At 47.6% G+C, this 22,221-nt stretch overlaps 1 protein-coding gene across 1 annotated transcript in view; it reads left to right on the top strand.

Annotated features, from left to right (window-relative positions):
• Positions 1-22,221, top strand: part of rev3l (REV3 like, DNA directed polymerase zeta catalytic subunit) — a gene marked incomplete at its 5' end in the record, with an annotated part of 84,571 nt that overhangs the window by 37,988 nt on the left and 24,362 nt on the right. Inside the window, 10 exons of the mRNA XM_083643079.1 lie at positions 9,014-9,255; positions 11,040-11,168; positions 11,795-12,032; positions 13,478-13,620; positions 13,991-18,092; positions 18,420-19,333; positions 20,040-20,125; positions 20,406-20,531; positions 21,568-21,760; positions 22,017-22,128. Of these exons, the coding sequence (XP_083499205.1) occupies positions 9,014-9,255; positions 11,040-11,168; positions 11,795-12,032; positions 13,478-13,620; positions 13,991-18,092; positions 18,420-19,333; positions 20,040-20,125; positions 20,406-20,531; positions 21,568-21,760; positions 22,017-22,128 (6,285 nt within the window). The remainder of the gene's footprint in view (positions 1-9,013; positions 9,256-11,039; positions 11,169-11,794; positions 12,033-13,477; positions 13,621-13,990; positions 18,093-18,419; positions 19,334-20,039; positions 20,126-20,405; positions 20,532-21,567; positions 21,761-22,016; positions 22,129-22,221) is intronic.

Genomic DNA, 22,221 nt, shown 5'->3' with positions numbered 1-22,221 from the left:
GCCTGTGAGGGAGAGAGAGAGAGAGGCTGCCTGTGAGGGAGAGAGAGAGAGAGAGAGGCTGCCTGTGAGGGAGAGAGAGAGGGAGGCTGCCTGTGAGGGAGAGAGGGAGAGAGAGAGAGAGAGAGAGAGGTTGCCTGTGAGGGAGAGAGAGAGAGAGAGAGAGAGAGAGGTTGCCTGGGAGGGAGAGAGAGAGAGAGAGGCTGCCTGTGAGGGAGAGAGAGAGAGAGAGAGAGAGGCTGCCTGTGAGGGAGCAGGCAGGGCTTTGGCACAAAAAGCAGGTCGTGTCTCAAGTGATAATAGAGCTTTGGCTGCACTGTACCACACAAAACACACACACACACACTGTTAATACTCACACACACACACACACACACACACACACACACACTGTTAATACTCACACATAGGCACTCAGTCTGTCATGTCCTTTCACTGGCTGATGGCATCTCGCGTTCACTTTAGGTAGAGCCATATGAAATCCGTTTTATTTTTTTCCAAATTCCATTTTATTTTTTCCCAAATTCCGTTTTTTCCATTTTAATTGTGCTGAATTCTGTGTTTTGCTTTTTACGCTAATTTTACCATCAGAAATAGTGTCTAATATGTGGGGATGAATAAATGTCCACAATTTAATAAGATATAACAATCAATTTACACAACAGTGCACTATTTTTAACAAGTGATTCAAGTCAGAAATACAGTACCGTAGATGACTGTACAAAACATTCTATATAATTTATATGTTTGTAAAGTGCTTTTAAGCTTCTCATTGTGTGCTTCAAGTAAAGAAAAAACTACTGTAAACAAAACATTCACTTCAAACATAAGAAGATGCTTCAAATAGGCCTACTATTTTATTTTGAAAGTTATAACAGGAAGTGGTGGTGTTTATCTTTGCTAACTTGAACGAGTCAACGTGGGTCTAGAGAAAGAAGAAATTGTGTAAAAACGGCAAGTGTCAACTGAATAAGAATACACAGCCACAATTGAAACTTTTCCAGCTTGTTCATCATGTGCAAAAGTGGATATTTTTCGTCTTTCATTCCATGTTGCCATCACTACAGTCGGAAGGCTTGACTAGGAAGGCAAGTAACATCAAGGTCTTATGATGCAGAATCATTCACAGCTGAGATCTAACGCTAACGTTATAGGCTACTTCACCGCTATTGCTGGAATGCTTGGAATGCGCTTGTTAATGTGCTCGTTAACTATAGTTACGTTACTGCAGAGTGACAGAGTCCACTGTATAGCTGCGTGTGAGGGAGAGAGTGTGTGAGACGTCACCTTATTAACATTATATATTGAATTTCAGCCCAATTATGTCAAATTCTGCAGTATTCCACGTTTTACAGTAGATTCCACTTTTATTGGTCAATTCCGTGATTCCGTCCGCGATTCTGTTAACGCGGATTTCATATGGCTCTAACTTTAGGCCACACGCTTCACTTTGTTGAACTTTTCTCATTCTCTTTCACTTGCGTCCGATCCTCCTTTTCCCCTCTTTCATCCCTCTCTCACTCTCTCTTTCATCCCTCTCTCACTCTCTCTTTCATCCCTCTCTCTCTCTCACTCACTCTTAAGCCGTTTTCACACATGCGTACAGGAACATTGCCTGTAAATCAATATCGGCCATTTCCCGGAATTTCCCTTCACACCTGAGGGCTCACATGTGTGAATATAGCAGTCAAATTACCTGTGTTTGAGGGGGGTCGGGGGGGGATGCACTGCAGAGCGGGTGGGGAGTGACGTGTGCACTTGGATGGCGAATCTCCCATGGTGAAATAAGTTCGCTTGTCACACAATAAATCACACTCGTTTGACTTAAGAGGGCATGTATGTTGTATCCTTCACATTCGCTAACCAGTCTTTGAACTGAAATATTTGAAGAAGTTGGGATCCGTGTCTGAGAGAAATAGCCTGGCTGGTTCGATGTTTATCCGTTCACCTGCGTCGCGTTGAAGCACTTTTTACAGACTGGCTTCGTTTCATGTGTCCTGTGTCCGGGCTTGCCTTCGCTGTCAGCAACGTAAGTAAGCAAAATACTTCCACATTTCGCTTCGTGCATTTGCTTTCTCAACAAGCGTTGGGCGGCTTCAGACTAGAAGCCGCTGCCATTTTCGCTGTGTCCTGTGTGTCGGGCTGCTGACTGAAGGACTGGCCAGAGAGAGCAGAGAGGGGAGGGGGGGAAATCTGCACGCCCACACATGAAGCAGACATACCGCTCTTCTGACAACCTCCAAAGTGGTGAAAAGTCCGCGATGACGGGGTCGCGCTTATACCGGAAAACAATTTTCACACATGAAAGGTATAGACCACTTTCTGGTCATTTCCCGGTATAAAGCGCATGTGTGAAAACGGCTTTATTTTCTGATCACTGCCTCTGTGACACAAACATGTCCTCCGCTCTGTGCGGCTCCCGTACCCACGCAGAGCCAGAGCCAGAGGAGGGAGCGAGGGGGCGTGTCTCCCGTACCCACGCAGAGCCAGAGGAGGGAGCCAGGGGGCGTGTCTTTGTAGCAAAATGTGTTAATCGCTGCAGGAATCTCCTGGTGCCTGCCAGGCTCCCTCCCTCGTTGCCTCTAAAGTCGTTAGCTACCAGACTAATTAAGAGACAACCAGACAGTCACACGTGCACACTGCTCTCCGGAGCCCCTTCCTCCTCCTCCTCCTCCTCCTCCTCAGTCCTTAGATGACAATGAAACTGCAGTCAAATCTCACTTCCTCCTATCTTAACCTCAGATATTTGGAACTAGGAGGTTTGAAAGTAACAATGTATCACAAAGAAATGGAGGTGATCAAAGGTGAATTAAAAAGAGAGTAGCAGCAAAATGTCAGATTTGAACAAGACACAGAGTCGTGGCTTCCCAGCCGTTTCTTGGATGAAATGTGGATGCAGGAGGAATATGTGGTGGTGGCTCGTAGTTTTTGCGCGTGTCGGAGGAATGGCTGTTCATGCTGTCAGTAGAGCCGCCCAGCCAGGGAGTCGGCGCTCTGCCCGGGGAGGACCTCGCTGCCTCCGGGCACGGGGCTGTGGAGGGTAGAGAGACATCGTGGGTGGCCATTTTTCTGGGATGCGTGTTGTGGCGAGCCGATTGCATATTCCTTTGCATCTACATGAAACTCAGATATTGACATTTTTGTAAAAAAAAAAAAAAAAAACGTGCTTATTTGGCGCAGATATTAAGATTTCTGGTGGTTCTGAGAAGCGTTTGTGGCTCCGTTGACTTCACTGCTGGCCGGTGTCGTGCATTGGGTACGTCAACGTGACAAACGAACCCTGGTGCACACGGCTCGTCAAAACTCACAGATAATTTAGTGAAACAATGTTGCCTTGTTCCATTCACAGCCATGTTTCATCATTCATCACCTCTTATCATTCATGTCTATCAGTCACCACGTTGTTGCCATTTATCATTTAGCTGCCAGCAACCTTTCACTCATTTATCATTTTAAATGTGAGTGAAAGAGTTGGCCATGTGCTTACAGACTTTCCACTAACCCCCAGTTAGGCTGGCTTAAAAAAAAAATTGATCGATCGATATCGAATAGATATTCGTTTGAACTGATCAATTCATGAATCCCAATATTGATCTTTTAATATAATGCCTTTTCCCGTCGATGCTGGAAGCTTGAGAATCGCGTGGTTTGGTTCTTAGCGAAAGGAGATCTCATAAACGTCTGTAAACATTAATCTTTTTAATATTGCACCAGGTTAGAGGGTTCCTTGTACAATGTACAGCATTAGTGATTTGAGAATCTCTTTCATAACCAAGCAAAATTGGTATTCTAACTGAAATATTGAATTGAATCTACGCCTCCCTGGACCCAGAGCAATTTAGAGAGAGAGTGGCGTCAGCGGAGGACCAACATGCTTGACTCATTAACCAATGAACAGCCAGGAAGGGGTCTCGCGCTACTTTTGCATGCTAAAATAAAGCTGATAATGTACAATTTGATTCTAAAAATAAATAAAAAATAAATTTCAAAGTACAACACAAACTGTCCATTTTGCTGCAACTCGACAGTGCTGCTTAATCCAGGAACCTTACTTCCTGGATCTCTTGAGAGTAATAAACTGGCCCATTGGAGTGAATGGAGATGTTGCGACTCTTCTATATACACGGCTCTGGCTGGACCGTTCCAGCTGATATCAGAGCTGTTGCGTTGGACTGTTGAAGTGTCTGTTAATGCAGGAAGCATTTTCTTCAACACAGCTAATTGGCCAATTCTCCCTGCTGTCCCGGTCGTTGCTCCACCCCCTCTGCCGATCCGGGGAGAGTTCTCGACTCTCGCATGCTTCCGCCGATACATGTGCAGTCGCCAGGACCAGCCACCGGGACGCATACCCTTTAACCTCGGCTTCCCACCCGCCGAGTGCCGACACGGCCAGTTGTGCCTGTATGGACGCCCCGACCAAGCCAGAGGCAACACGGGGCACGAACCTGCGACCCTCGTGTTGGTAGGGAGGGAATATCGCTGCACTACCTGGGGCCCCTCGTAGGAGCATCCTTGAAGCTAGTATGGATTGTCTTGTTCGTTGCAGGAGGAGCCCTGGGTCGTCTGGTTGAAGGCTGGTGGTTCCAGTTGATTGATTGATTGATTGATTGATTGATTGATTGACCCAGTGAAAGTTGACCAAGAAGACACGCCCTCTTTCAGCTACAGCACAGCCAGTGTGTTGTTGTCCACTGAGCCGCTCCAGCAGAACCGTTTAGGGTGGGATCACTTGCTCGAGGACACCTGAGAGGATGGATTTCTCATTCAGGTTCCCGGGCCAATCTGAACAAAGCTTAGTCCAGACATGTTTTGGATCAGTAAAGTGATGGTGTAGCAGCACCTAAAGTTGAGCTAGTGTTTATGTTGTATTTGTAAAAGCACAGTCCAGTGAAGTTTGTTCCACTTTGTAGGTGAGCATTTGAATATTTCACACTGACTAAGTGGTGAGTTGCTAGGCCATGCAGCGAGGCCATGCAGCGAGGCCATGCAGCGAGGCCATGCAGCTAGGCCATGCAGCGAGGCCATGCAGTGAGGCCATGCAGCGAGGCCATGCAGCTAGGCCATGCAGCGAGGCCATGCAGCTAGGCCATGCAGCTAGGCCATGCAGCGAGGCCATGCAGCGAGGCCATGCAGCTAGGCCATGCAGCGAGGCCATGCAGCGAGGCCATGCAGCGAGGCCATGCAGCGAGGCCATGCAGCGAGGCCATGCAGCGAGGCCATGCAGTGGGCAGCATGGCTAAGGGACCATGATAGGCAGCTTGTGTAGCTGAGAGCGATTTGGAGGCGGACCAAGCCCAGTTGGCCCGCTGCCCATTTTCCATTCATATTCCCTCTCTCACACACACTCACCTGCACACACTCACACACATTACACACCACTCCCCTACACACACACACACACACACACACACACACTCACATATGCAAGCAAGCGCACTCACTAGACATACACCGCACCATACAAAGCGTTTCCCTCACCTTCGTATCACTCGTGCAGCCACCCACACACTGCTGTCTACACACACACACACACACACACACACACACACACAGCGCACACACACGGCAGACAGACACACACACACAAACACACACACTTTGCAGACACACACACGGCAGACACACACACACACACACTTGGCAGACACACACACGGCAGACACACACACACACACACACACACACACACACACAGCGCACACACACACACACACACACACACACACACACACACAGCAGACACATACACACAGCACACACAGCGCAGACACACACACACACACACACACACGGCAGACACACAGCACACACACACAGCAGACACACACACACACACACATACACACACACACACACACACACACACACACAGCAGACAGGCCACTCCTCTGATTAAGAGCTAGAGTAAAGGGATGCTAATAAAACATGAGTGTAGCAGAAGGCCCTCCTCTCCGTGTTGCCAGCAGTGGTCCTAAACTTGGGGTCCGGGGACCACCAGGGGGTGGGACCACCAGGGGGTCCTGGAGGTCTGGGGACCACCAGGGGGTCCTGGAGGGAGTCCAGCAGGTCTGCAGCAAATGGAGGAATTGTTCAACTTCAACATGAGTATTGACAAGAGGTTAACACAGTTAGAGAATGTAAAGGGATGACGGGTTGTGAACATACAGTAGTTGCTCTGTTATCTCTACAATACAGATAGTCATGGGATTCTGGACAAAATGATATCTAACAATAAAAAAATAATTTCAGATTTGGGCCAGAGAGACAAAATGTGATCAGACCGGGGGTCCACGGCTCTTAATGTAATGTGATCAGACCGGGGGTCCACGGCTCTTAATGTGGAGTAAATGAGGGGTGGGGGTCCACGGCTCTTAATGTGGAGTAAATGAGGGGTGGGGGTCCACGGCTCTTAATGTGGAGTAAATGAGGGGTGGGGGTCCACGGCTCTTAATGTGGAGTAAATGAGGGGTGGGGGTCCACGGCTCTTAATGTGGAGTAAATGAGGGGTGGGGGTCCACGGCTCTTAATGTGGAGTAAATGAGGGGTGGGGGTCCACGGCTCTTAATGTGGAGTAAATGAGGGGTGGGGGTCCACGGCTCTTAACACATTGAGTGCCAAGGACGTCTGTGGACGTCCTAAAAAAAAGTAACGAGAAGTGCCAAGGACGTCTGTGGACGTCCCAATATCATAATTCATATTATTCCATAATTCTGCTGTTTAAGGTCGTACCCAGCCAGTGAGCATGAATCCCTTCAAGGGATCACACGGCGCCACCTTAAAAATCTACACAGCAGCTGCGCCGCCCTAAAACCTTGGCGCTCAGATCCTTTACTTTGTGCAGGAGAAAGCCGTGATCAAAGGGGAAACCGATGCATGCTGCAGCCAGAGCCATATAGATTGCTCTGTCTGCAGCTGACAGGGCTGCGATCCGTGCCCACAACTGAGCTCCTCTGCCTCTGTCTATCTGTCTGCATATAGTTTCTCCACACGATTACCTGCCAGAAAGGCAGCACCCGACGCCGAACGGCCAAACCTTTTCCTGCAGTCCCGTTTGCCATTTCCTTGTCGCGCTGGGATCCGCCCGGAAGCCGCCGTCAGCCGCCCGGCGCAAAAACGGAGGCTGCGAAAATAGACTGTGTGCGTGTGGGGAGGAGTTTGCAGCTCAGGGGGGGAGAGGGGGGGAGAGGGGGGTGGGGCACGCAGGCTGCACAGAACTACACCACGTCACTACATCAGAAAATATTAGCTAGAGTCAGTGAATGTGCTTGAAATTAGAGTGCAAAAAGTATTCATAAAAGTGACTTTATCTTGAAAAGTAAAAAAAGACAGCAGAAAACCCTTGAAAGTGCTCTTCTTTCAGAGGCTGTCATTTCATAATGGAACTGTCTAGAAACAAAATTTCTTCTTTGAAAGAAGCAGGAGTGTCCAATGTTTCATTAGAGTCCAGCCCTGTCCATATAGCCCTAATAGAAAAAATTCTATAGCTGTTTTCAACTGAATGGAAGTGAATCTGGCACAGGCTCCAGACAATTTTACTGAAGCGCTGTGGCACTCAATGTGTTAATGTAGAGTAAATGAGGGCTCTTTGATATGTGTTCTTTGCTGGACGGAGGTTCATTCAAATGGGACAGTCTGTTTCAGTTGCAGATGCAGAAGTGTTGTAAGGTTGCTGGGTGGTATATGATGTCTCCATGTTGACAACCTCTCATCAGTCAATCAAAGTTTTGTTTTAATGTGTTGTAAGTAATACTATAATAAATAACCACTAATGTGTTTCGTCCCAATACCTTTGAGCCATAGGACCCTGGCATAGAGCTCTGCACATCGTTTATAGTCACATCAATGCAGGACAGATTGCAGGGTTAGTCTGTCTCTACAGGGAATACAACAGGAACAAGTGTAACGTTTCTGTATTCTTATTCTGGCTTTACTGTACGTACCGTGGCTCTAGTTACTATCATCTTGTTCAATGTCCCTTCATGAAATTGCATGCTTGTGGATTTTATTTGACTGTTTCTGCTTGTCTTCTCTACGTGACCTAAAAAAGCTCCAAGATATCCACAAATGCTCTTGTCTCGACTTATTTTAGTGAGAGAAGTAGCTAATCCTGCCGCTAATCAAGCTAATAACAAGCAAAACACGTTTCACTTCCTTCACAAATAAAAGCATCCAGTTAGTTTGTCAGGTGGAAAACCTTTCATTTGAAGCTGTGCAGGAAATTGACTTAAAGGTTCCATGCAACTTGACACTGTCAAGCCAATCCGGGACATAGACACAAAGAATCCATAGTACAAGAACAGGCCTTCAGAGGGCGCTGTGGGAATGACAGAGCCGCTATTCTCCATTCTTGGGGACAGCCTGATGTCACGCAACCGGAACCGGGGGCACACAGCAAGTCCAAACAATGAGCGTGGATGTGGTCTGAGCTTCAGCTTTTAATCTGAATATCACAAAAGAGCCCACTGATTCATAAGAGGTCTGAAGTCATGTTGCAGCATTCAGGCACACTTAGTGACAAGCAAGCCCCGTTCCCCAAGCGTTGCATAGCAACAACACTGTCAACAGGCCAGAAATTGTCTGCGAGAATATTAGAAGTCACTGTTACCATGTGCGCACCTGGTACAGGCTCACCTGGTAGCACGGGTGCCACGGAGGCTCAGTCCTTCGCGCGGCCCACCCGGGTTCGAATCCGACCTGCGGTCCTTTGCCGCATGTCATCCCCTCTCTCTCTCTCTCTCTCTCTCTCTCTCTCTCTCTCTCTCTCTCTCTCTCTCTCTCTCTCTCTCTCTCCCCACCTTTCCTCTCTGCCTGCTGTCCTATATACAGTATAATAAAAAAAAATGCCCCCAAAACATAATCTAAAAACAAAACAAAAAAGTCGCTGACCATTAAAATGATTAAAAAGCTGTTATATGAAGGTAAAAGAATGACATAACGGGACTTGAAACCACTACTGCACCATCTTCAGTAGACTGTCATGTCGAACCGTTGTGATTTCCTGTGTGTCTCTGAACAGGACTCAGTCAGGATTGGCTGTGGGCGACGGGGAGGAAGAAGAAGCTTTCCCCGGTGACCTCTCACTCCACTTTGACCCCCTGACCCCTGAGGGAACACAGTGTACCCCCGCTAACATGGTGCAGGTGCACAGAGACCCACAGCCAGGTGAGGACTTTCCTAACATGGTGCAGGTGCACAGAGACCCACAGCCAGGTGAGGACTTTCCTAACATGGTGCAGGTGCACAGAGACCCACAGCCAGGTGAGGACTTTCCCAAGGTCACCATCATCTCATATATGCACACACCAAATGAAGAACTCAAAGCAAAGTGACTTTGCTCACACAGATGGATTTTGGACCTTTTTAATGACAAACACTAATTATATCAAACAAACTAACGGGCAAAGTCTTAGTAGTGGTCTTAGTCTTCGTCTTAGTGAAAAGTACTGGATTGTACTCAGTCAGTATCAACCAGTGCTTTGTTTTGTGTTCAGAATTGGTGTGGATTATGTGGAATTGGTGCGTTGGTCTTTGAGCTGTAGTTCAGCAGGCTGAAACACAAACAACGCTTGCACTGTTCCGAGTCCAAATCCTCTCCATGTCATTCAAATCATGTCCTATCTTTTTCCCCCATCTCTCTCCACTAATACCACGCAAATCAGAAATGCCTCAGAAGTGGTCCGAAAGCAAGCAACTCCATAGTGTTGTTATTGCTGTAGGTGTTTTAGTTTGTTTGGAGGAACTGAAGTTGTTGGTCTGGGTCTGTTGTTGGCAGGAGAGGTGGGCGCTTTGTTTTTCTGCTCCCTATCGCTCCCACTGAGTCAAAGTGGGACACTGTGATTAGCATCAATAGCATTAGCTTAATCTGCAGCCTCTGTCTGCCAAGTCTCCCCTGTAGGAGCGCTGCAAATGCCTGGTAGAGCAGTAACACACACAGGTTGTGTGTTAACTGCTCTACCAGGCACAGCAGTAACACACAACCCTGTGTGTTACTGCTCTACCAGGCACAGCAGTAACACACACAACCCTGTGTGTTACTGCTGTGCCTGGTAGAGCAGTAACACACAGGGTTGTGTGTTACTGCTGTGCCTGGTAGAGCAGTAACACACAGGGTTGTGTGTTACTGCTGTGCCTGGTAGAGCAGTAACACACAACCTGTGTGTGTTACTGCTGTGCCTGGTAGAGCAGTAACACACACAGGTTGTGTGTTACTGCTCTACCAGGCACAGCAGTAACACACCAGTGTTGGGGGTAACTCATTACAAAAGTAACATATTACATGTAATATATTACTTTTAGCAGTAACTCAGTAATATAACTTATTACTTGTAGGATTTCAGTAATATTGTACCAGTTACTTTGTCAAGTAACTCAAGTTACAAATTGAGTTACATTTTATTAAATCAAAGCACATATTTAAAAAAGATACAATCATTTCCTAATCAAACTGTGTGTTTTTATGCAAATAACCACTACAGATGACAATAACAAAGGAAAGGGATAACATTTAGAATTTTGTTTTGTTTACACTGACTTCAAGACGGTTTAAATGATTTTCCGGGATGATTCCGGGGCGGCGATGTCATTCTGCTAGTGCTGTTATTTTGGTAAAAGTAATGCAAAAGTAGTGTAATAAGTAACATGTTACTCTACACAGACAGTACTATTGTAAAGTAACTTATTACTTTCAAAAATGAGAGTAACTAGTAATATGTAGTATATTACATTTTGAAAGTAACTTGACCAACACTGTAACACACACACACACGCTCTACATTGCTGCTGCTGGACCTTTTGTTATAGATGATCTCTGCCACAAACAGCCTGTCCACCACCTCCTCCTGCTGCTGCCATTTCTCTTGGTATGAATCCACAACAGGCCTGGCTGACTGTCCTGCAGAGTGCCATATGTGGATATGAATACCTGGACTATGTGCTTGTCTGTGTCTGCGCGTCATTGTGTCTTTCTGTGTCCGTGTGCCTGATGGTGAGTGATGCTAACGCTATTTATTTTTCCTCTCTCCTCTCCTCCACATCCTACTCAGACTCTGTGAGGAGCAGTGCTAAAGTCCCGGAGGAGGCAGTTGTTGACGAGGAGGCCATCCTGAGTCTCCTGGAGAGCAGTCAGACCTTCCTCCCACTCTCCCAGAGATCCAACCACTCGTCCCTGTTAGGTAGCTACTATAGTAAAGCCTATTCAGAAGCAGGCAGCTCGGGTCGCCTCACTTTCAATTCACTTAATAAGCTAAATGGAGGCTCTCGCTCGTGACACACCATTTCATCTGAGTTATTTCATAAAAGGCTGGATGTGACCAGTCTGCGGCGGTCAGTGTTTGAATTTTGATTAAAATCCACTTTATCAAGTAGATGGATTGAAATGGAATTGAACCTGGCACTGCACTGCACTATCCTCATAATGGGCCCTGGAGTGGACTAATAATAGCACATGGTAATCCTTATCCTAATAGTACACATTCTTACAACTTCAGGTACTGTAATTACCATCATCCTCATTTAACTGTACCACGTGTGCAACATTCTTCTTTGAGAGGGTTTGTAAATGATCTAGCTTTCACGTGCGCCATTTTGTGCCGCTTAAACTGAAGATTTACTAGTGAGGAGGACACAAAATGGCTACTGCAAAAAAGGCTACAGATGAGAGCAGTGATACTCCCAAAAGACATTTTAAAACCATGCTAAACCACTAAAGAGGCCTTAAAACAATGTGACTTTCATCAAAACGCTTTGTGATTCTTGATTAGTGTTAATTGATGTAATGTTTGTGTTTCTCTCCCTGCAGACAGCAGCCAGGAACAGGCCATGGTTGACTTGCTGGCGGGTCTGGAAGACGACGGATTCCGGCGGACACCCTTGAGGCAGAATTCCCAGTCGCAGTCACTTCCTGGTGCCGGGAGCGCTCACTACAACAGTGACGAGGAGGAGGCGGGGCCAGAGCTGGAAAAGGAAGAGGCGGAGCTCAGCATGATGATGTCGCAGCGCTGGGACAGTGACGTTCCTGAGCACTCGTCCATACGAAGGCGTGTAGTTTGTTTATGGTTGTTTTACTGAGAAAACATTGAAGTTTTCTAGTCCAGTCAGGTGTTGATCCAGTGTTCACCCTAACATTGTCCACCTCTCCATTTGTTTTCCATTTGTCCCCTGCATTACTGTTTGTCCCCTGCATTACTGTTTGTCCCCTGCATTACTGTTTGTCCCCTGCATTACTGTTTGTCCCCTGCATTACTGGCATCACAAGCAGCTCCATTTAAAATCAATGAATTAAAACATTGCAGAATACAAGCATTACAAATGGATAACAACCACCAACACAAATTAAGTTTAATTTAGTTTTTTACACAGTGATAAAACAGATCTGAAATCATAGGAACATAGTGATAAATTACAATGATTTAAAAAATAAGAAACAAATGAGTAATTTGTGCAGGTGAGATCAAAAAGAAGAAGACATCTCACCTCAAAGCAAATGGAAGAATAAAAGAAAGAAGCAACAAAAATATCAGGATAAACTAGAGACCATCTTGCGAAGGCATAATCGTGCATTCCTTTATAACTGGGAACTGGTAATCTTACCGGTTCAAAGTTCATGAGCTGGGACGTGACGTCACTAGAGCTGATATTTCCCATTCCAAACTCGTAGGAGCCTCAGCAGCCCCGACCTCAAAAATCCAAGATGGCTGATCCGCGCAACAACAGTACTTATAATCGTATAAATGCTATTTAGCACTTCTGTCTTGTTTGTGTCTCATTAAATCAGCTGTACACACAGCACGGCCTACTTCTATCTGTGTGGACATGAGGCTGCAGTGTTTGTATGCGCAAAATGCCACGAAATGCCTTGTTATCAACTGTTATTGCTAACAATGGCTAGCCTGGCTAGCGAGTGGATCTGACCAGTGAACAGTGAACTTCCCAGCTCAACTTTTCTACAAATGGAACGCTAACTAAACGGATGTGACGTCATTTAGCCTCCACATCCCAGTTCTTTTGCGATAAAGGAACGCACGATAAGAACAGCCGCGAACAAATGTGGGTCAGGGGGTGTAAAGTGGGAGGGCCTATTTCTGGCCCCCTTGCTCGGGACACGCCCTTCTTCGAACTCGGTCTTCATTGTGACGTGAACTACACACCTGTAAAGTTTCCTAACTGCATCTTGCATGCTTGTGACGCAGATACGTTGACAAAATCTGTCCTCAGACAGACGGACATATAAACCTATAAACGCTCACAAGGTGAAAACAATAGCAGCCACGCACTGTCGCGGCTGGTAGTTGGATTTAAATATAAAATTCCACTACCATTGTTGTCTCTCAGCAACCCACTCCACATTCCCCATTTAGGCGCTTGTCTGTGAGTCCATGTCTAACTACAAACACAGATAGTGAACAGTTAGATGAAGGTCGTCTGCAGTGAGCTGTCCCTGTGCATTGTCTAATCAGTGTTGCTGTCATCCCTGCCTATGCAGGCCCGGTGTGAAGGAGGCAGAGGACAGCTTCAGCGATGAGCCGCAGGAGTCCTCCGACGAGGAGATGGAATGGAGCGGGAACAGCTCTCTGTTCGCCAACCTGTCCATCCCGCAGCTCGACGGGGCCGCGGACGAAAACAGCGGTGAGCCACGCCACGCTGTGAGATGTACTGAGATAGAGCTTCAATGTGATTTCTCTCCAAAGATTATCTCGCATCCCGTGCAGATTCACGTTCCATCAATGGTATCTGAATACAGATCTGACAACAGTGGCACCGAACTTGTATTTAAGTCCCACAGCAATCCACCATACATTCTGTATAAATGTCCTTACACCATTTTTATAGACACATTTTAAATACCATCAATAAATCAATCATTTAAAAGATTTAAGATTTAATCTTGTTTTGTAGAACAACTGGTCCTATGGAAATTAAAGTTTGTTTGTAAAGTAATATTTAACTCCTGATACTATTATTGAGGCTTCTCTGTTCTCTTCTATTATATCCTTAGATTCATCGTTGACGGATAGTGGCTCCAGGACCCACTCTTCCCTCATGGTCTCAGAAAAGAGTCTAATGAAGAGGAACCCCTTCCATGTGGAGACTGTTCACCTAGAGCCCCCTAACTCGGCTAAGATCCTGCTGGAGTGCAAACACCCCGAGCACAGGCCAGCCCTGGCGCTGGACACGGAGGAACCGGTCGACAAGCACTTTCTCTCAAAGAGCAGCCAGGACAGCAGCGACGAATGTTCAACAGGGTTCAAAGTGAATAAAGAAATCCCCTACATCCCGCCGGTCAAACACCCCATCCCTTGCAAGATGGCCAACCACTCTGAGGTTCCTCAGATCTGTGTAGACAAGGAGGACGTACGGCCCCTGTACACTTATGAGAAGAAGACATCGATGGCTCTGGATGAGGCAGATCTAGACAGCTTCCCGTTTGGCAACAGAAAGATCACCCAGAGCAGGAAGAAGTATGGCAGCATAAAGAATGTAGAGAAGAACTGTCTGTCCATCCTCCAGAACCACAGGACCTTCTCTCTGTGTTACTCCGAGCTGAGGAACTGCTCAGCTAAGACAGAGCTAGAACTGAGCCAGAAGGACTGCAAAAGTCCCATCCTGAGGAACATCCCCTCCGCCCCCTCTCCCATGGAGGAGGATGAGTTCCTCGACCCCCAGGAGGAAGACATGGGCCAGGACAGTGAGGAGGGAGACGTCGGCGAGCTCAAGATCAGGTACGAGGACTATCAGGAGAATAAGGCCGAGCGGACGATTGTGGCCCAGCAGGAGGCACACTACAAGTTCTTCCCCAGCGTCATCCTCTCCAACTGCCTCAGTAGAAAGAAAGCTGGGGGCAACAAGCCGACTGATGCCTGCAGCAAGCTGGAGCAGGCCCAACCTCGCAGGTCCAGGCTAAAGCTGAGTAAGAGGAGGTCTGGAGCAACAGCCCAGAGGAACAAGTTAAACATAGACGAAAGCCCTACCTCTGACAGCCAGGTTAGCACCGGCTTCACCTCCATCAAACCTGCTTGTCCTATGAGCACAGATACAGAGTCGCAAGCCACTGAGGACCAGCCAATCACAGAGGACAAGCCAACCACAGAGGACAAGCCAATCACAGAGGACAAGCCAATTATAGATGAGCCATTCATAGAGGTGGAGCCAATCACAAACGAGAAGCCACTTAGTGAGGAGAGGCCAGTAAGTGAATGCACAGAACCACTTCCAGAGCCCCCCGCCCCAGGCTCCACAACTGTTTCCCTTTTGTCTGAATCGTCTGAAGTCACAGAGGACAGGCTAAACCCACCGCATGAACTCCCCAATAAAGTCACCTGCACTAAGCCGTCAGGGCTGCCCGGTAGTAAATACACCCTGAGGACTAAACGCAAGATGACCTACGACAGCGAGGATGGAGAACACTCAGGCACTTCTCGTTTTAAAAACTCGCCCTCTATCAAGGACCAACTGAAAGACAGCAATATCCCCGTCGGGCTCGAGCTCAAGCATCAGAAACGGCGCAAGAAGGAACCTCCGATCATCATCAAGTATATCATCATCAACAGGTTCAAAGGGCAGAAAAACATGCTGGTGAAGATGACCAAAGTGAATGCGCAGGAGCAGTGGGTGTTGCTGACACCAGATAAAATGGAGCAGTACAATAAACTGGCCCCTCTCAGAAATTTTTGGCCCCAAGTTCCAGAGTCCTCTGCAGTCAAGTTTCCCATCACTGAGCCAAAGGCTAAGAAACATCCAAAACGAAAGGCAACTAAGAAAACAGACGGCAACTCCTCAAATGTCGACTCGACAACTAAGAAAACAGTCAGCAACTCCTCAAAGGTTGACTCAGCAACTAAGAAAACAGTCAGCAACTCCTCAAAGGTTGACAAAGCAACTAAGAAAACAGTCAGCAACTCCTCAAAGGTTGACTCGACAACTAAGAAAACAGTCAGCAACTCCTCAAAGGTCGCCTCGGCAACTAAGAAAACAGTCAGCAACTCCTCAAAGGTCAACTCGGCAACTAAGAAAACAGTCAGCAACTCGTCCAGACCTCGGGTCAGGCAGGGTCAAAAGGTCAAAAGGACTAAAGGGTGTCAGAGAGGTCTGTATCTGCCGTCCCTGCCGCCCCCTCGGCCATGTTACTGTGAGCAAGCAGATGACCACGACTCCGATTACACTGATGTGATGGTGGAGCTGGGCTACCTCTCTGAGAGATCCCCGAGCCCCACAGACTCCACGCCCCCGCGCTGCTGGTCCCCCAGTGACCCTCTTCTGGACAGCGGGTCATCAGAGCAGCTGATTGACCCGCTCTGTGACCCATGTCTCAGTTCTGTTCTCCACGAGCCCCCCACAGCACCTTCAACCAAAAAAGGAGCATGCATTAAGAGTCAGACTGCTAAACCTAAGAAGTCCACAAACACTAAAAGGAGAGTGAGCAAGGCTACTAGTAAGCCTCCTGAGGAAGCAGGTGCCAAAAAAGAGAAATCGGGGGCCAAAAAAGAGAAATCGAGACAAAGTAGTGGTGCTGCGCCAAGGAGGCGAAAGAAAGAGACTGAGACAACTGAAGGGACTGTCGGCAGCTCTGCAGCCACCACAAAACCTAGAAGGTCACGAAAAAAGAAGGTTGAGCAACCCGAAAGCTCCTCCTTAATTAAAGACAGATCCCAACTCCTTTTCTCAGAAGATGATCAAGAAGTCCCTCCCTTTCAGCAGCCAGTCAGCACAGGTAGCCACAGACAGGGAAGCTCCCAGAGTCTGTCCGTATCAGACTCTAACTCAGTAGCCCAGAACATAGAACCAAAGGTTGAGGACTTTGAGACTTCCATAATGGAGATCAGCCAAAGCTTTTCACCGCCAGGTCATCAGCAGAGCACAGGTAGCCAGACCACTGTGGTAAAGGCAGAGGCTACACCTGAAGAGTGCACAAGTGCTCAGGTGAAACCTCTACCTGCGCCTTTACTGGACAGTAAAGGCGCTCCTTCAGCAGCATCCTCCCCACACTCAGGCCCTAGGAACGGGGAGATCCCCACTCTGTCTGAGACCCCCTCTGGCTTGGCTGTCCTCAAGAAGCTTCTCCAGAAGAGGCAGCAGGGACAGGCCCTTCCTCTACAAGCGGTTGGTACAGACACTCCCAGTGCTGCCATAGCCCAGGCCACAGCACTGCTAGATCCCACAACTAAACCTGGTAAATCCAGAAAAGCCCCCTCTGCCACCCCTCGGAAACCCAGGGCCCCAAAATCTACTACTCCCAAGGAGAAAAAGCCCAGAAGTAGGAAAGGCAAGGCGAGCAGCAGTCAGCCAGATCTACCGGTGAAGCAGGAGGCCAGCATGTCTGGTGACAGCCCCATCTTCCTGTCAGACCCAGGCCTGGACAGCTGCTACTTTATAGAGGACAGCTTGTCCCCAGAGCTGCCTCACAACTATAACTTTGACATAAATGCCATCGATCAGACCGAGTTCTCCAGTCCGTACACAGGCAGCCAGTTTGTCCTGACTGATAAACATTTACCACTCAAGTTCCTGAGTGATGTCACCCAAGAGGCGGTCCCTGCCCTGGCGCTGGGTTTCGACAGAAGACATGATAGGCTGTCAGGGGAGGAGCTTCAAAGGGGCATTGACTGGCACAGAGCAGGGCCTCTTAGTCCTGACCTCTATGATAGGCCTGAGAATGGGGAGCTGGGTTTCTTGGACTGTGAGAAAACCCTGGGTAGAGAGTGGGGTTACTCTTTAGCTAAAGGCCACGGTCTCAGCCCCTTTCAAGACTTTCACTGTGAGAGAAAAGAGCTACTCTTTTCAGCCTTCGAGCCCATCCTACCATTGCCTTTAAGCTCGGTGTCCTTGGTGGACAATGAGGGCTCGCCAACCGGGGACCTGCTAGAGGGGATCGACGCACTAACATCCACCACGCCCAGTAGTTCTCCCCGCTCCATCAGCTCGCTGTCCCAGGTGAGGGCGAGCCAATTCCTGCGGGGTGGTGGAGCCCACATCCTCAAGCCCCTCATGTCCCCTCCGAGCCGGGACGAGATCCTCAGCACCTTGCTGGACCTGGAGATGTCCGAGGCCACCTTCCAGGAGCCCTTCTGCAGCGACCCCTCCGACGCCCCAGGGAAACCCATGTGAGTCTATATACAGTAGCTGCTGTCTTGATTCAACAATAACTACTTTTACAATATCCTGCATCTGAAAAGCATGTATGTGCTTCTTAATTTACGTAGATACAAAATGTATCTGTAAAGTAGCCATCTAAAAGGACTTTATTCGATAAAATATTACATTCTAATGTGCAGAAGTATGAATAAATATTTTGTTCCAAAAATATATATTCCATACAATTCATCACTAGATTTAGCATAATACATTCTGTGCTCCTCAGGCTGTGATGAAGAATTACAGTAGGTGTGAAATGTAATGAAGTAAATCACATTGCCATATTTCCTCTCCAGGGATGTTGGTGGCCGTAAGCTGACAGTGGGAACCAGAATGGCCAAGGAGCTAGCAGAGTTCAACGGTGACTTGTGTTTGGAGGGCCTCCTTTTCTGGAAGACAGCCTTCTCAGCCATGACCTGCTCCTCCTCCACCGTTACCTCATCTTCCCACGCCCAGGGAGCCGGGGACACAGAGGCGAGCAGAGAGCAGGCTGCTGCGTGTTGTGTGCCTTCAGCCAGCGACCAGAAGGTCATCCTTCTGCCCTGCAGGAACCCACCAAGCCGAGAGCGCGTGCAGCTGTGGCTGGAAGCCAGGAAACAGTATGAGAGTTTGCAAAGAGGGAGGAGAGAGACCGGGCTGCTGAAGAGCCAGAGGGTTGGGCTGGTTGTGGAGGAGCATCCAGACAGAACTGAGCAGCCAGCTGCTTCCTGTTGCCCAACAGTGAGGGTTGAGCAATGCGAGATGCTTTCCAACGTTAGGACTCAAAGGAGCAGGAAGCGCAACCTGTCCTTAATCATCTCTCCTCCTGAGAATGCAGTCTCTCAGCCGCCTAGTCCCACGGGGCTGAGTCCAGTGTCAGATGTTGGTCTTCTGGACCCTGAGGAGGACGAGGAAGGAAAAGGTGGTGATGATAAAAGCAGCTTCCTAGAGTCTCCAGAGCTGCCTCCATGGCAGCAGCAGTCCTCTCAGGCCAGCCCCTCAGAGCCAGAGAGGCCAGGCGGGAATTCTCCAGAGCCACGGTCACCTGGACTCTGTGCCTCCCCAGAGGGGATAGGGGGGAATGTACTCCTTAGCCCCTCACCTTTCCACACCAGCACTGACGAAGAGGGGAGAAGCACTCCCTACCTGCTTCACAGCACCCCCTTCCTGAGCAGGCGGCAGGGACGCAAGGGAGACCTGGAGCCAGTGTGCAGCACCCCCATATCTGAGGGTAGGGACACTTTTTTTTAAATCTTCTGTACAGGCCATTAACAACTATCACACTGACGCTGGCGCACTAACACAGGACAATGGATGCTTATAGTAATGACTACTGTGAGCTTCTACTTTTTTACTGTCCTACCTCAAAGTGTGGAAATGTGCTGGCTGCTGGCTGGTAGTAATAAAGGCTGTATAATTAACTAAGCAAGTGTGCCAGGAATTAGAATTTCTCACAGTTGACTGATTCATCAAATTATTTCTAACGTGAACAAATCTTCTGCATGCAATTGTGTTATTAACATCCACTGTGGCCAGTGTAGGAATTTAGCCAGGGGCAAGGGCAAAAAATGCCCCCAAATCATCTCAGAATGCCCCTAAAAACCATGATCCAGGGGCAGAAATTGCCCCCAATATTTTGCTAATTTTATTTTCATTCAATTCATTTAATTTCCATCTCTAACACACACACAGCACCTGCAAGCTGGTTACCAGAAGACAACGATGAAGAACACTCAGACAAACAGTGCTGTTGTTCACACTACGCTTTAGCAACTTTATGCACTAATTACTGTTTTTAAAGTGCCCCCAAAATTTTGTAAATGCCCCCAGTTTTTAGACAGTGGGGGCAAAACTGGCCTGCACAATATTGTTTTTATTTCCTACACTGACTGTGGCTCCTCTCCTCTCTGCTCCTGCTATCCTCATTTCTGTTCCAGAGGATCCTGTTTCCCAGAGACTCCAGCAGAAGAGACGGAGCCAAGCGGAGCCTCTGAGAAGAGTGTTACTGACAACACAGATGAAGGTCAGAACACAAGTCTCACACCTTCAGACCACTCACCACATCAAAGAGCCCTCTTAGACAAGCACCACATTCCCCCATCGTCCCCCAGGGACTGTGTGCACATAGAAATGACTCAGAAGAAAAGGCCAGAAATTACGCTCCCAGCTTGTTATACCCCCGACTCATGTCAGTGCTTCATCTACTTCGATAAATGTGAAAAGCGCTTTAATAGGTTTCCTGTTCGTTTGATCTGCCTCTTGTTGTCTTGCTCATTTAGATGTGTCCTCTTTGTATTCCACAGAACCAGTTTGCTGCTTTGAATGTGCCAAAGAAAGAGACCTCTCAGATTGAGGGCCCCAGCATCTGCAACTCGTACGGCTTCAAAGTCAGCATGCAGAACCTGCAGGATGCCAAAGCTCTGCATGAGGTGAGATGTCCAAAACAACACCGGTGGCGTATGGCGTCCGTCAAAAACAGCTGCCCCCATTCGTTTCTATGTACAAGCCCACAGCAGCGGCGACGGGGGGGGCGTGCCACTCCCGTGACACTTCACGCCACTGTCATGTTTCCAGCATCACCGCCTTCGGTTGTCTCGTCATCCCATGTTGTGTGGTCGGTAGGGGTGGGCAAAAACAATCGATTCACTTAAAGGAACACTCCGCCCATTTTCAACCAGCTTTGTATCATTAGAACAGCAGTAGTATATCAGAAAACTGTAAACGGTTTTGAAGTCTGTCATTTAATTTGACAGTTATTGAGTGTTAAAGTGAGTGTTAAAGTGTAACTAACTCAAATTAATAACTCATTAACTCAAATCAACTCTCAATAACTGTCAAACTAGATGAATGATGAATAGTTTGACAGTTATTGAGAGTTGATTTGAGTTAATGAGTTATTCATTTGAGTTAGTGTGGACCAGTGTCACACTCAATATCTGTCAAATTAAATGACAGACTTCAAAACCGTTAAAGTTTTCTGATATACTTCTGATGTTCTAATGATACAAAGCTGGTTGAAAATGGGCGGAGTGTTCCTTTAAGTATCACGATTTTTTATTTCACCGATTTTTTTTATCCCCGAATTGATCATCACAAAAAAATAAATATATAATATATGTGACTAAAGATTGATCATGTTAGATAGAATTGCTAGGAAAACAAAAACGCCTCCAAGGAGGGAGATATGAGGATTTCTGAGATCAAGAGTGAACAGAGGACAGGTGATATAATTAAATAGAGAGAAGGCCACCTGGCATAGTTCTTTTCAACATGAGTTTTCAGCCTAGGACAGAAGATGATCACAGACTCTTCCAGACCCATTTCCCTTCACAAAAGCCATTCTTTTCTCACTCAACATGCACTAAAAAACCATAACCATAACCCCAAAGTCTCTAACTCTTTGGGGTTGCATTCTGTTGACTCATGTTCTTGTTTGTTTGTTTGTTTGTTTTCTTTCCTCTTCAGGTCCAGTACCTGACGCTGATGGGCATGGAGCTCCACGCACGAACCCGACGCGACCTCGAACCCGACCCGGAGTTTGACCCCATATGTGCCTTATTCTACTGCCTCAGTTCTGACGCACCCCTGCCAGACTCAGACAGCACCCAGCTGACCGGTGCCATTGTGGTGAACAAAGACCACCAAAGCTGTGACAAAGGTGAAACTTGAGAGATATTTGTTCCGCCTTACTGTCCAAGTACTTCACATTTGATCCACCCCATGGTGAAACATAATTACAACCCTTGTTCATATCACCAGAAATGTTCGTTTCGGGCCGATGTGTCATTTTAAAGCCTTTATCTGCCGATACCGATGACGTGCCCACCATATCATCGTGCATCCCTAGTTACAAATCTAATGGTGTGTGCCTTTGTGCAGCCAAGCTCATGTATTTGTATTGATGCCCTCACCAGGTCGCCGAGGAACAGCGCCCCTGCTGGTCAGGTCGGGCGTCTCCGGGCTGCAGGTGACATACGCCATTGACGAGAAGGAGCTCTTCCAGGAACTGGTGGCCATCATGAGGAGGTGAGTGAGTGTGGTCAAGCACATGTTAGCGGAGCCCCAATACACGCTGTTCTCTCGTATATGGGAGAGATGTCATGGTAAAACCCATAACAA

This window comes from Poromitra crassiceps (assembly GCF_964638095.1).
Source record: "Poromitra crassiceps genome assembly, chromosome: 9".
Classification (NCBI taxonomy): domain Eukaryota; kingdom Metazoa; phylum Chordata; class Actinopteri; order Beryciformes; family Melamphaidae; genus Poromitra; species Poromitra crassiceps.
Note: the sequence above shows the minus strand (reverse complement) of the source record. Positions and strands in the feature narration are given on the sequence as shown.